General features: G+C 39.3%; 1 protein-coding gene across 1 annotated transcript; it reads left to right on the forward strand.

Annotated features, from left to right (window-relative positions):
• The first annotated feature begins 1 nt into the window (after position 1).
• Positions 2 to 11,312, forward strand: ncstn (nicastrin). Its single transcript, XM_063886349.1, has 17 exons — positions 2 to 253; positions 1,770 to 1,871; positions 2,367 to 2,490; positions 3,186 to 3,307; positions 3,862 to 4,007; positions 5,011 to 5,155; positions 5,642 to 5,754; positions 6,371 to 6,523; positions 6,620 to 6,724; positions 7,358 to 7,435; positions 7,746 to 7,915; positions 8,012 to 8,114; positions 8,514 to 8,617; positions 9,136 to 9,218; positions 9,364 to 9,527; positions 9,796 to 10,008; positions 10,097 to 11,312. The coding sequence occupies exons 1-17, from the start codon at positions 196 to 198 to the stop codon at positions 10,217 to 10,219; spliced, it is 2,106 nt and encodes a 701-aa protein (XP_063742419.1). The 5' UTR covers positions 2 to 195; the 3' UTR covers positions 10,220 to 11,312.
• Positions 11,313 to 12,770: the final 1,458 nt, after the last annotated feature.

The raw sequence follows: 12,770 nt of genomic DNA on the forward strand, positions 1-12,770 counted from the left end.
TTAATATATATGTGTTCTACCTGACGTAAAAATGTTATATTAATATATACTTAAAATAATATTCCCGTTGCAGACTTTTAAAGCTGCCATTTTGAATGAGAGACGTATTCTTTCAACGGAACGGAACTAAAAAACAACGGAACCCGGACGTCTTTCACGTCAACACCCACTGTTTCTGCTTTTCAAACCAGGAAGATGGATTTGCTGTCGATCAAATGGATAGTTAATTTGCTAGTTTGTTGGTTTTTCATCGGTAAGTTATTCTCTGAAAGATCTCAATTATCCGTGACTAAGTATTCGTTGTTTATAAGTATGTGTTTGTGTGTCAGTTAGCTTCATGCACTTCTTTGTGTAGCCGGATGCTAAGCTAATCACCGTTAGCACAAGCTGTTTGGTTTAAATCTCTATTGCCGTGTGTTAATGTTAAATTTAACAATGGGGGTTTGATGTTGGATTGGGCTATTTACAATAACTGCAAGCATAGAAGTCAAGTTCAGTTTAGTTATTCCTTGTGCAGGTATATTTGCAGATAAAAAAGACAAGGGATCCATTATGACACAATAAAACCACACAGACAACAAAACTACTCCGTCACATCTAAACACATTTAAAAAACACCCGTACAAACAATCCACTAAATGTATATATACATAGAAATGGTTTCCATCTGTGTGACGCTGATACAACTTGTTCATTTGTGCCATGGCTGCTGGAATAGAGCTGTTTTATACCGCGTTGTTCAACATTTTGGGACAACTAAATAGAAATAACTACAGACTGTTATTAATAAATATATTTGACGACTTTTCCCTCATATATTGGGTCAGCCCTCATGACCCAGCATCAGCGTGACTGCTCGTGATCCACCGGCCGCCTAGAGGGATTAATGCTAGAACAGCCATGCCAAATTACATACAAAATATCATAGTTTAAAGTTCATTTAATTGTAAAGAAACACAGAAAGCAGCTGGCCCACAAAGGAAGATATTTCCAAGATGTTAAGGGTTCCCTCGTTAATTCGGCATACAGTTGATCCACCAACATAGCACCAGGGGTGGGAAGTAACGAAGTACATTTACTCAAGTGCACTATTTAAGTCAAATTTGAGGTACTTGTACTTTACCTGAGTATTTCAATGTTATCCTACTTTGTACTTCAACTTCCCCAATTCAGTGGTAAATGGTGTACTTTTACTCCACTACATTATTTAATGATATGAAATAGAAATCAGACATTAGTTCCACCTAGAGTAAATTCAGCTGCTACCCTGCAGTACAAAGCCATTAAAACTAGCTGCACCTTTACCAGCTTTGAGTACACTTTGATGATCAATAATTATGAAACTTATCAGAGATATTATTCTGAAATGGACCAATCTGCATATAAGTACTTTTACTTGTGGCACATTAAGTATATTGATGTAATACTTAGTATTTCACTTGAGTAACATCTTGAAAGCAGGACTTTAACTTGTAACAGAGTATTCCTACACTCTGGTACTTCTACTCTTACTTAAGTACAAGATCTGAGTACTTCTTACACCTCTGACCTTTAGTATTTCAAGTCAGTATATATTTCCCTAATAATAAGAGAGTTTATATACCAATCTACCCTTGCTGATAAAGTTATGACCTTAGTTTTAATTCTCTGAACGGTTGGACACATTTATCTTTGACTGAAATTCAGTTTTTCTTTCTTTATAGTGCAGTCTTGGTAAAAACCTGTGCCCTCCTTTTGTGCAGTTTTCAAATGCTTTCTTTCCCTTGCAGGTGTCGGCTGTAATTCAGTGGAAAAGAAGATTTATGTGCATCTCAATTACACTGTCCCGTGTGTGCGACTTCTCAATGCAACACATCAAATAGGATGCCAGTGTGAGTAAAGCAAAAGATCAAAGTGATCCTAAGTTGTGATGTTAATACAACGAAATTCACCACAAGAAGATATCCTTGTTGCTGTTGACACTTCTCAAATGTAGAGTTATGGCCTCTGAACATTTTGTAGTAAAATGCTTACTACACATCCTGCTAAAGTGTTTTCAAAGACATTTCTGTGAGGTTGCTCAAGGCAGTTTTACATCTTGAAACAAGTCAATGTTGTGGCTTTGAGAGTCAGACATTAATTTAGAAAGAAAATAAGAGGACACACAAAAAAAATACATGTTTCGTTGTAATATCTGATCGCTCTGAGAATGTACTTTTATTCTGCAAAAAGTCTCAGCAGAATCATTTTTGTTTTTGCTTTCTCAAAATGATTCACCCAAGAAAACATTTCCTGTAATGGAGAAGATTAGATCAGCTTGAAGGACATACAGCTGATGTATGTCATATCATACATGCTGATTTTGAATTTCCTGTTTCGGTTTTCAGCCAAACTGTCAGGTAATGTGGGCGTCCTTCATGTGCTTGAGTCAGAGGAAAATGTTGACTGGGTCCTGAGCACTGGGGCCAATCCTCCTTATCTGGTTATCCTGGAGTCTGCGCTGTTTACCAGGTACAGTAAACATCTCTCATCCTGCAGAAGAGGCACCTATAGGATTTTATAAGTATGGGCCAGATTAAATTTCTATTCTGGCATTGTCCGAAATGTGTTTATAGTGAACAGAATGATTATATGGATTAAAGCAGTGTTTCTCAAGCTTTTTCCAATAACATACACCCATTGGATTTTAGCCAAATACCCCCTGACAAGTGCAAAACACTTCTCGTAGGGGATAAAAGGGAGCCTAAATAAGGTAATGTACAGTGCTGCAACATCAGTGTCTGGTTTACTGAGCAGCAGCGCATAAATGAAGATAACTTCACTTCAAATATTTTGAAATCACCACCAATTTCATGATAAATAAAAAAAATTCCTAATGCAAAAATGCTAGGAATTTAACTGTATGTGTAATTGGTGCATTTTAAATTAACATACAAATGTCCAATTAAATTTGTCTAAACTACTAGGCACACCCTAATTTGTACAAGTAGTTATTTTTTAAATTAAAGTAGAAGCTGAAGAAATGTAATAACATTATGGCAGTTAGTAAAACGCAATGAGTAATAAGCTGTCAAACAAGTGCACTGTACTCATAATAGAGTACATTCCACCTGTTAAACCCTGAGGAAGAAAAACACGAGCCCATGCCTGACCTGAGTTTGTACCTATATCGCTTACCCTGCCCCGTGCCGCCTGTCTGCCGCCAGATCCATCATGATGAAGCTGAAGAACGGCTCAAGCAGGGTGGCTGGCGTTGCTGTTATTGTGCCGAACACAAACCCGCTGGGGGGCTTCTCCCCACACACCTCCTGTCCCAACGAAAACACAGGTGAGGGAGGATTCACCTGCTCAGACAGGCTGTAGTTCAGCTTTCTGCCACATTGTAGTGTAATGTGACCTTAAAGCACTGAATTAATTTCTCATTCCTCTATAATTTGTATTTTTTGTGTAACAGACACCATAACCTTTAGGCTGCATGTGTAAACAAAGTTACTTTTCTCAAATGGAAAATAATATCTTCCTACAAACGTGCAAAAAAAGGTCACAGTCATAAAGATATTTTAAAAAATCAGCAGATGAAAAGACGGTTCTGACGTGAGAAGAGTCGGTAGTTCTGGATGTGTTTTATTTATTCGTTAATTATCTTCTATTAATGGTTAAATGAAAAATACAATACGTTTATAAAAGGATCATCAGTTTTGCATATTTCCACTTTTTAACGCAGCAAATTGGCATAAAAGGTGTAAAAACTACAATACCCATGATCCTCTGCTGCCTTTACCTTTGACATGAAGCTCACAGCTACAAACTGATACTAGTTGTAGCTTTCATTTATCTACAAAAGTCTGCTTGTACAGTACACGCTTGTTGTATTTCCCTCAGGTGTGTATTCAGAGAGCTACGATCCAGCCCTGGCACATTGTAACGTGACCATGTGGAACCCTTTTGGAAATGGCTTGTCCTATGAGGAGTTTGATTTCCCCATCTTCTCCATGAAAGACGACAACGACAGTCAGGTCATTCGGCAGGTAAAATGGCCGGAATCATTTTCATCAAAATCTAATATTTTCTCTTTTAATCCCATTTGATGTTCTTTGCTCTTACAGTTGTTTCTTGTTGTCACTAAATGGCTCTTTCCCATAAATGTTTTGCAGAACAGTACATTTACTTACATCTGATCTGAACTCGTGGTTTAGATAAGGTGCTGATAAAGCTGTTTCAGCAGCAGTAAGGATCATTTATTTCTAACTCCAACATGTCGTGGCACATTATGCTGAGATTTATCCACACAGCATACCAACCTTTCCACTCTTATATGTGACATGAGCAGACAGATCATATTACAGGTTTTGAAATGGCTGAACTGCTTAGTTTTTATCTGGGCTATCAGTTTCAGCACACTGATAATGCCCCACTTTAGATCTAAACTTGCCTTGCAAAACATCATATTGTTCTTTGAAGGACTGTTTTTCTGAATCAGGAGCTATTATTATTTTTCGGGGTTTTCACTTTCCTGTAGATTGTTATCTAGGTTTTTCTGCATGTAAATGGTCAGCCTCAACACAGTGTTCTTGAAAGGCTAAGGGGCGGGACACCTCTAAGTGGTTGACCAATCACAACAGAGCCGGCCAGCTAACCAATCAGAGCAGACTGGGCTCTGGTTTCAGACAGAGGGTGAAAAGAGGTGCTGCAGCACAGGCAGTATGAGAAAAATAAAGAGCTGTTTGAACATTAAAGCATGGAGACATGTCACAGAAGAGGCACACAAATATGACCCTGGAAATTAGCATAATAGGCCCCTTTAACGAGTTTGACTTTGAACTGTTTTGAGATTTGATCCCGTCACTGTGCCCAAACCTGCCAGTGTGCCCCTTAGCAAAAGCACCAGGCCCAACAGCATTATGTTGCAACTTGTTCTAAGGACTGCAAATTATTTGAGATTCTCTTAAATACTATAAGGTTCCTGTGGCTTCTGTATAAACAAACACACCCGCACACACAGTGGCTTCATATCCTCTTCTCTTCTCGCAGTGTTACATGGATCATAATCGCGGTTTGAATGGCGGCGCTCCTCAGTACCCGCTGTGTGCCATGCAGCTCTACTCTCACATGTCCGCCGTCACCGACACGGCCACCTGCATGAGGAGGAATGACATCAACCTTAGCGTCATCCCAGGTATTTACTCCACGTCTATTCCTGTCCCGATAACTACTTCTGTTGGATGGCATTTTGACCCAGAAATAATTGTTGTTTTTAGACCATGTTATGCCACTGATGTAGTGGTTGTATGGTAATGGTGCACCCTTTTTAAATAGCAAAGTACTTTAATGTTTAAGTATATTCCGACATCGAAATTGGAATCGGAAAAGAATGTAAATTAAAAATCCTAACACAGAAACAACAACAAGGTTTCTATTAACGAGAAATGGCTTGCGCACGTTTTCTAATAGTAGGGAAACCCTGATGTGTGTTCTGCTATATCCAAGTCAACACAAAATGATGTAGGTCATGTCCATATCATACAATAAGGCGATGACATCATTGTTGTGACAGCCCACACAACTTTAGGAAGAAACCTTTCTAAATACACTAAATGATTCTGTTTTTAGACTAAGCCTGACCAAAGTCCACGTTGTTTCTTGTCCCCTGTCCCCCTTTTAGAGATGGTTTGTGATCCACTGGCTGACTATAATGTTTGGGCCTCCACCAAACCTCTCAACACCACAGCCAAGGGCCACAAGACCGGGGAGAGTGTGGTCGTAGCAGCAGCCAGGGTGAGTTACAGGAACATGGTTCTGGTCCTTTTCTGATGTTTCATTACAGCACAACATGTGGTAGTTATTAAGATGTGAGGTAGACATTTCTTCAGCCAATATCTGTAGTGATCTCACTCAAAAAGCCAAGTCCAAGTTAAATGATGGATGTAATGATACAGTCTGCAGTTCCAGTGCTCTGCTTCTTGTGTAAATATTATCTTTACTTTACAGTGTTGAGAACAAGAACAAAACTCGACAATGAAAGTGAGATAAGGCAGCCGGGGAGCCCGTTTAAAGCGAAAATCAGATAATATTCTGCAAGGATTTTCTCTGTTGCACATCATTGAGTGAGTTAGTGTTACGACTGTTGGTCACAGTAAACAAGGAATAACATTTCTCACTATGTTTGACATTGTTATCAACTAAACGATTAGACAGTTACTGGTAATTAAGAAAAATAAGAATCAGATAGTATAAAATAATACATTTCATAGTTGTAGCCCGACTCTGTTGGTAAACAAAAGCATAACACAGGCTGTATTTCACATGTTGACTTATGCTGTGATTATAGGTGATTGCAAAAGGGGACTGAACTACTTACCTTGACACAATGTCTCTCTTACCTTCTCTGCAGTTGGACAGCCGGTCATTTTTCTTCGACGTTGCTCCAGGCGCAGAGAGTGGAGTCTCCGGGTTCGTCAGTCTGCTGGCGGCCGCCTCTGCTCTCAAAAACGTCATCCAGGAAGCCCCGCCCACCCGCACCATCTTCTACACCTTCTTCCAGGGGGTCAGTCATTTCCACACCGCTATATGAGAGCCTGTGCTTGATGAACATGCCACATTGAATGTCCTGCTTTACACTTTAACTGGGTTTTGTCTCCAGGAAACGTTTGACTACATTGGCAGTTCCAGGATGGTTTATGATATGGAGAACAATCAGTTTGCCGTGGACCTGGACAATGTTCACTCAGTACTGGAGATTGGACAGGTGTGTGTTAATGGGCCTCCAGTTACCTTTTATGTACTCTATATCAACCGGTGTAGTCAAGTTTAAAGGGAACACTTCTAGACCTAAATAAAAGTAAGGTATTGCTGAATGTTTTTAATACTAGCTACTATGTGTAATGTATTTATTCCTCAGTTCTCTCTGATTTGGGCTTGATTGTGGAGATTTGTGTTCAGTTTGAACTATACCTTATTCTTTTATTCAAAGCATGTAACAAATAGTTTCACAACATCCAAAAACTAAAGGTTCTGTGAAGTAAAAAAAACCTACATGTTTCACCTGCAAAATGTCACTACTTAGTGTTTGATACTTGGCTTAAAGAAGTGTAAAGGCCGAATATCAACCCCTACTTTAAACAGTTTCAAGGATTAAATGAATCCCTTTAAAACAAGACTTCTGGAAACAAAATGAACAGTAAATGCGTTATTAGAGTATTACTCAATTACAGTAATCTGTATATTGGGGCCAACAATTTGTGAAAGTGTATATATGTATTAGCCCTACATTATACCCTTTACATGACTTCATATTTACAAGCCAAATAATTGTAATGGCATTAACCTCATCATCATGTATGTGTGTAGTATGTTAATATGTTGATTTTGTTCTCCACAGGTTGGACTTCGCAATGACTCCAAGCTGTGGCTCCACTCTGATCCCGTGTCCCGGAAGAACAGCAGCGTCAACGAAGAGGTTCGTCTGCTGCTAGAGAGTGGACATAAAAATGATTATGAAATATAAAAGATCTTCACACGACAGACGTTGTGTTGAACAATACTAGACTAAAACAGGAAGCAGTGTCAAATTAAGTGGATGATTTTCTTTAGAAATACACATGAAATGGGCAAAAACAGGGACCAAATTCAAAGATTTCCAAGTGAATTAACTGTCAAACCTGCTAGATTTCAAACATTAGATGACAGTTTAAGAGCCGACTTGAAGAACAAACTAAAAAAGCGATATAAAAACTGTGTGTATGACTGTGTATAACACTGTGTTTCAGGTGAGGAAGCTCATTACCAACCTGCAGTCGGCTGCTGTGAATCTGAACTTCACTGTGGACGAGCCAAATTTCTCCCAGCCGCTCCCGCCCTCGTCCTTCCAGCGTTTCCTGCGAGCTCGACCAATCCCCGGTGTGGTTATCGAGGATCACGAGTCTGCTTACCTCAACAGGTTATTCCCTATGATTGCACGCATTACAGTTTAATGGGATCTGTGTTGCCTGTAGGGGGATTGGCATGTGTTTATTCTTTTATTTTCCTTGTGCAGGTTCTACGAGAGTATGTACGATAACTCCGATTACCTGCGCATGTCGTATCCATCAAACCTGACGCAAGAGGAGCAGCTAGCGTTTGTCACCGAGACCGCTAAGGTATGGCTCTACATCGACAATATTCCTCATGTTTATCTGCTTTTACATTAGCTTTACAAACCAAGCCTCCTCCTTCTTGGACAGATTTAATTTCAAGTACAGACATGAGTTAATGTTTTCTTCTTTTCGAATCATTCTCTAAATCTAAGTGCTATGTTAAAAATGTGACTTAAAAACTGGATAAAAGGGACATTTATGACCTGATATTTACCTTTCACCTATTCTGTGCTGGTGAATTGTGTCCTCGTCAATCACCCTCTCTCATTGTTTCCTGACGTCTCATTCAATCCATTCTAGACGAGTCAGAACACGTCTTCACGATGCTGCTATTAAAGTTACTGTTTGAAATGTTCTCACACATTTCGTTCGGAGGCACTTATAATAATCTCTGTCTTCCAGGCTCTGACGGAGGTTGCCACCCTGGTTGCGCGGGCTCTGTACATCCAGGCGGGAGGGGCTGAAGCCCAGCTGAAGAACATTAACGCAGACCCTGATATAGTAAGAGTTACCTCAGGAAATACATAGCAGCAATCATATCTGTAATCTTCTATTCATCTGTCCTTTCTCAACCCGTAGAGGTACTTCTATACTTATGTTATCTAAAGTCTGATATACCTTTTTTAAATGAGTGTTTTTTTCTTATTCTTTTATTTATTTCGAGGATGTTTGTTTCATATTGACTGGTGGGCAGAATATAGGATTTATATTATAGGAAGTGATGCAAGCACCTAGTTGTTACTGTTTAACCCTGGTGTTCCTTTTTTAAATTGTTGAATTATTTTTAGTGTTTGTTGTCTTCTTCCTTTTACACGTTGCATTAACATTTCAGTCTCGTTCAGTCACTTGAAATGTGCTGTTAACATGTTGCATTATCAGTGGTTTAAAGCTCATTCGGTCGTTTTTCTGTGGTCTTTCTTGATGGATTTCTTACTGATCACTCATTTGTATTGGTGCATATCTGTATTCTGCATTGGAGCAGCGGAGACTGACTTTGTCTAACTGATTTCTCTCCTCCAGGTGACCCGATGCTGTACGGCTTCCTTGTTAGAACAAATAACACCTGGTTCCAGCAACTACTCCCCTCCGACCTCATGAGCCACCTGGGTAAAAAAACAAACAAGATAATCCTTTTTAAGTAAATGAGACTCAAACAAAAGTGGGAGCGATAGCTTTTTACAGACTGTTAATCTGCTTATTTAAATCTGCTTTATTTGGAAGAAGACTACATTTATTTTCCTCTGTGTTTCAGCTGACAGACCCACAAACTTCTACGTTGGCGTTGTGCAGCAGTCCAGCGAGCCGACCCTCCTGGTGCAGTATCTGCTGGCTAACATGACCGGCACCAGTTTCAACATCTCACAGGAAAACTGCAAGAACCAGAGAATGGACGAGAAGGACGAGGAGAGCAAACATGTGAGACCCATAAAGCTGTCTTACTTTTATCCATTTATAATTTTTTGGTCATTTAGTCTTGGACTTTTTATACCAAGACTGTATCTCAGAGCTCTATGAATGAGTCTCTTTTTACAGACAATCTTGAAAAAAGTGAATTGACAAACCTACGAGGACAAAGTAAAACCAACATGTAAACTAAAACCTAGACTTAACAGGAAAATATTTTAGGCAAATATAAAATAAAGCGACATTTGGATAACATGTTTACTCCCCCTCTCCCCCTCAGATGTACACCTACATGTGGGTTCAGGGCGCAGCGCCTCCCAACAGCACTCAGAGGGAGGGATTCTGTGTTCGCTCCACGGTCCGTCTCTCCAAAGCGCTTTCCCCGGCCTTCGAACTGAAAGACTTCACCTCCACAAATTACTCGACGTGGACAGAGTCCCGGTGGAAGACCATCAAAGGACGCATATTCCTGGTGGCGAGTCACGACCTGGAGGTAAACGTCCTTAAAAATGAAAACTCTGATTTTTTTTACTCTTCAGTGCAGGATTTCTGGGAGCTTACCCTCTGTTTTCCTCCTCCAGATGCTGACGCTGGGTGTGGGTGTCGGCGTGCTCATAACCTCCCTCCTGCTGACGTACGTCATGAGCTCGAAGGCCGAAATCCTCTTCAGCTCGGGACGGGAACCCGCCAACGCCACCTACTGATCCAGACCGAGGCGCCGCTGACCACCACTATTATTACTACTACTACTATTCCTACAATTTCTACTGATACCCCACCCAGACATGGACACGGTCTTCTTTTTAATACACATCAAAAGTAGGTACACGGACAGGTTAGACACAGAAGCAGAGATATGGGTTTTTTTTCTTCCGACTACTCCATGTTTAAGGACTCACTGAGGTGAGGCGGGACATGAAGACTGGACCGGACTTGATGGATCTGGACTCATCAGGGTCACTCTTCAGGCCCTGTCAGTGGAAAAGATGTTTATATTTCTTTTTGTTTTAAAGGTTTTTGTTTTCCCTTTTTATTGTCACTGAATGTTTACCCTGAGATAGGCACTAAACATTGAGCATTAATTTGAACACATGTGTCTGATTGTGAATATGTAAATGTGACCGAGCGTGTGTGTGTGTGTGGGGGGGGGGGGGATGATTGAGTGTGTGTGTGTGTGCGTGTGTGTGTCTGAACTTTGAATTAGGATTGCGATGGTATGTGCAATACTGTAGCTGTCTTCTCTGTCAATATAGTTAACTTATCAATCAGTTCTAATAAGAAGAAACCTTTTTTTTGAGTCGGTGAACAAGTAGTTAAATTGAAGGTTTTTTGCAAATTCTGGAAATGTGTGGTGGAGTTTTTTGATAAGTTTTAGGTTCTTGAACAACAATCCTAAATATTTATATTGGCGGAGTCCCAGTACACATATAACTACACATGTATGTAGTTGTAAACCCACTTCAATTTCACATATTGTGATATTTGTGTGAAGAAGAAGAATTCCCAATGAGCTCGGCATGGCAGACACACTTTACTTCATATCGATCAGCTGCCAAAAACCTTCAAATCCAGTCAGAAAATCTGGTATTTCGACACGTAAAATGCGCTGGTACTCTGGCTGTGCATTCTTTTTGGTTCGTACCTTTTTAACAAGGTTTCTTTTAAAGATAACTTCGTAAAAAAAAAAGTGTGTCAACACGGAGGAAGGTTTTAATTAATTGTGTTGTAATGTAACGGCTGGAATCAATGACCAATTGTGATGCCTTGATGAAGAAATAAACATTGCTTTTTTCCAGGTTTTCTTTCTTTTATTGTCAACAAACTACTGAAATGTTACTGATGTTTTGGCCTGAACACTTCCTGTTATGAATAAGGGTGGAGTGTGAGGTGGACAATGCAATTAGATCTTTAACTATGGTAAAAGAATAGTAACATCACTGTAAAAATGCTATAAAAAGGGAAAATCCTGCATACAAAATTAAGTGCAAAAGTGTAGTAAAAGCCCATTTAATAATAATTAATATTATATTATACAATAGTTGGTAAAAATGTCAACATCAAGTCAAAAAAGTAACCCCTAAAAAAATATATATACGTTGTTAATAATTTGTTGATTTTATTCTGAGTTATTAGTCTGAGTGAACAGCTGAAGGGTACAGTTTGTGGAGTAAAGTAAAATATTTCCCTCTGAAATTAGACTCAGTGGAGTTTTAAAGGAGCAGGAAATGTAAAACCTCAAGTGAAGTGCTTAAGTCAAACCTACTGTCAACAATCTTTGCACCCAGAATTCTCGTGAAATATAATCAGTCAAATACTGCTTCCTCAGTTTCCCATTTTATTTAAACATGTAAGCAAACCAGCCTTTTATTTATCAAAGCACCTTAAGAGTGACATTCTCCTTTTGGAATGACATCATCTAAAATGTACAATAATACAAAGCAGACACCCGTTATCACATATTTATTCCTTGCTTTACTCAAGGCTTGCTTGCTTGCCAAAAATGTGTCAGCATAAAATACAATTGGTAATCTGAGGACACATGATTGGGATGTGTGTTTCCTTGCACAACCACAGACCATATGTTGTGGTTACTTCACCTGAACCACACAGAAAGCCTAATTGTCTCTTTTTGGATACACGACACCGCTGGTTTTCAGCCTTTTGACCTTCTGACCCTTCAAACATGGGGTCAATGAGCTGTAAGCAGGCGCATCAGATACATTTACTATCCAGAGGCTTGCAAAAAAAAATCCAGTGTCTTGAGTAGCCATGGAGTGGTCCTGAACCCGTAGATTTTAAGCCGAAAACATACTTATTACCCTTCCTTTCTTCTTCATTTTGAATCTTTAAGAGGTCTATATGTGTTGGTTTCTTCTGACAGTGAGAAAGCCTCCTGATTATACAAATAAATAATCAGGTTTTATCTATAAAATAACCTTACATACAGAGCAGACAGGATTGTGAAATATATGTATTGATACAAGGACAGATATTTACATTCATTTTCTTATTTATTTCACTCGGCCCCAATAAGCAGAACATTCTTCTATGAGTCAGGGCTTGATGGTATACCTACATTACTGCAGCATGATCATGTAAAAACCAGTCTTCCAAGTATCTACATTTAATCAGAGTCTTTTAAACAAAACAAAAGTTATATTTCTTACCTTCTAAAAAAAACAATATTGTAATAAACGCCTTTTTTGCTTGAATTTTGAGAGGGCAGAACATGATTTACCAAGCTCTCGATTTGAT

This window comes from Eleginops maclovinus, chromosome 6, assembly GCF_036324505.1.
Source record: "Eleginops maclovinus isolate JMC-PN-2008 ecotype Puerto Natales chromosome 6, JC_Emac_rtc_rv5, whole genome shotgun sequence".
NCBI classification, from domain to species: Eukaryota; Metazoa; Chordata; class Actinopteri; order Perciformes; family Eleginopidae; genus Eleginops; species Eleginops maclovinus.

Excerpts from the sequence above, each read along its gene's own strand:
- ncstn (XM_063886349.1), top strand. The coding sequence starts at position 196 with ATGGATTTGCTGTCGATCAAATGGATAGTTAATTTGCTAGTTTGTTGG. Across the intron at positions 5,156-5,641 it reads CAACCTTAGCGTCATCCCAG|AGATGGTTTGTGATCCACTG; the intron begins GTATTTACTCCA and ends TCCCCCTTTTAG. Across the intron at positions 8,115-8,513 it reads TTGTCACCGAGACCGCTAAG|GCTCTGACGGAGGTTGCCAC; the intron begins GTATGGCTCTAC and ends TCTGTCTTCCAG.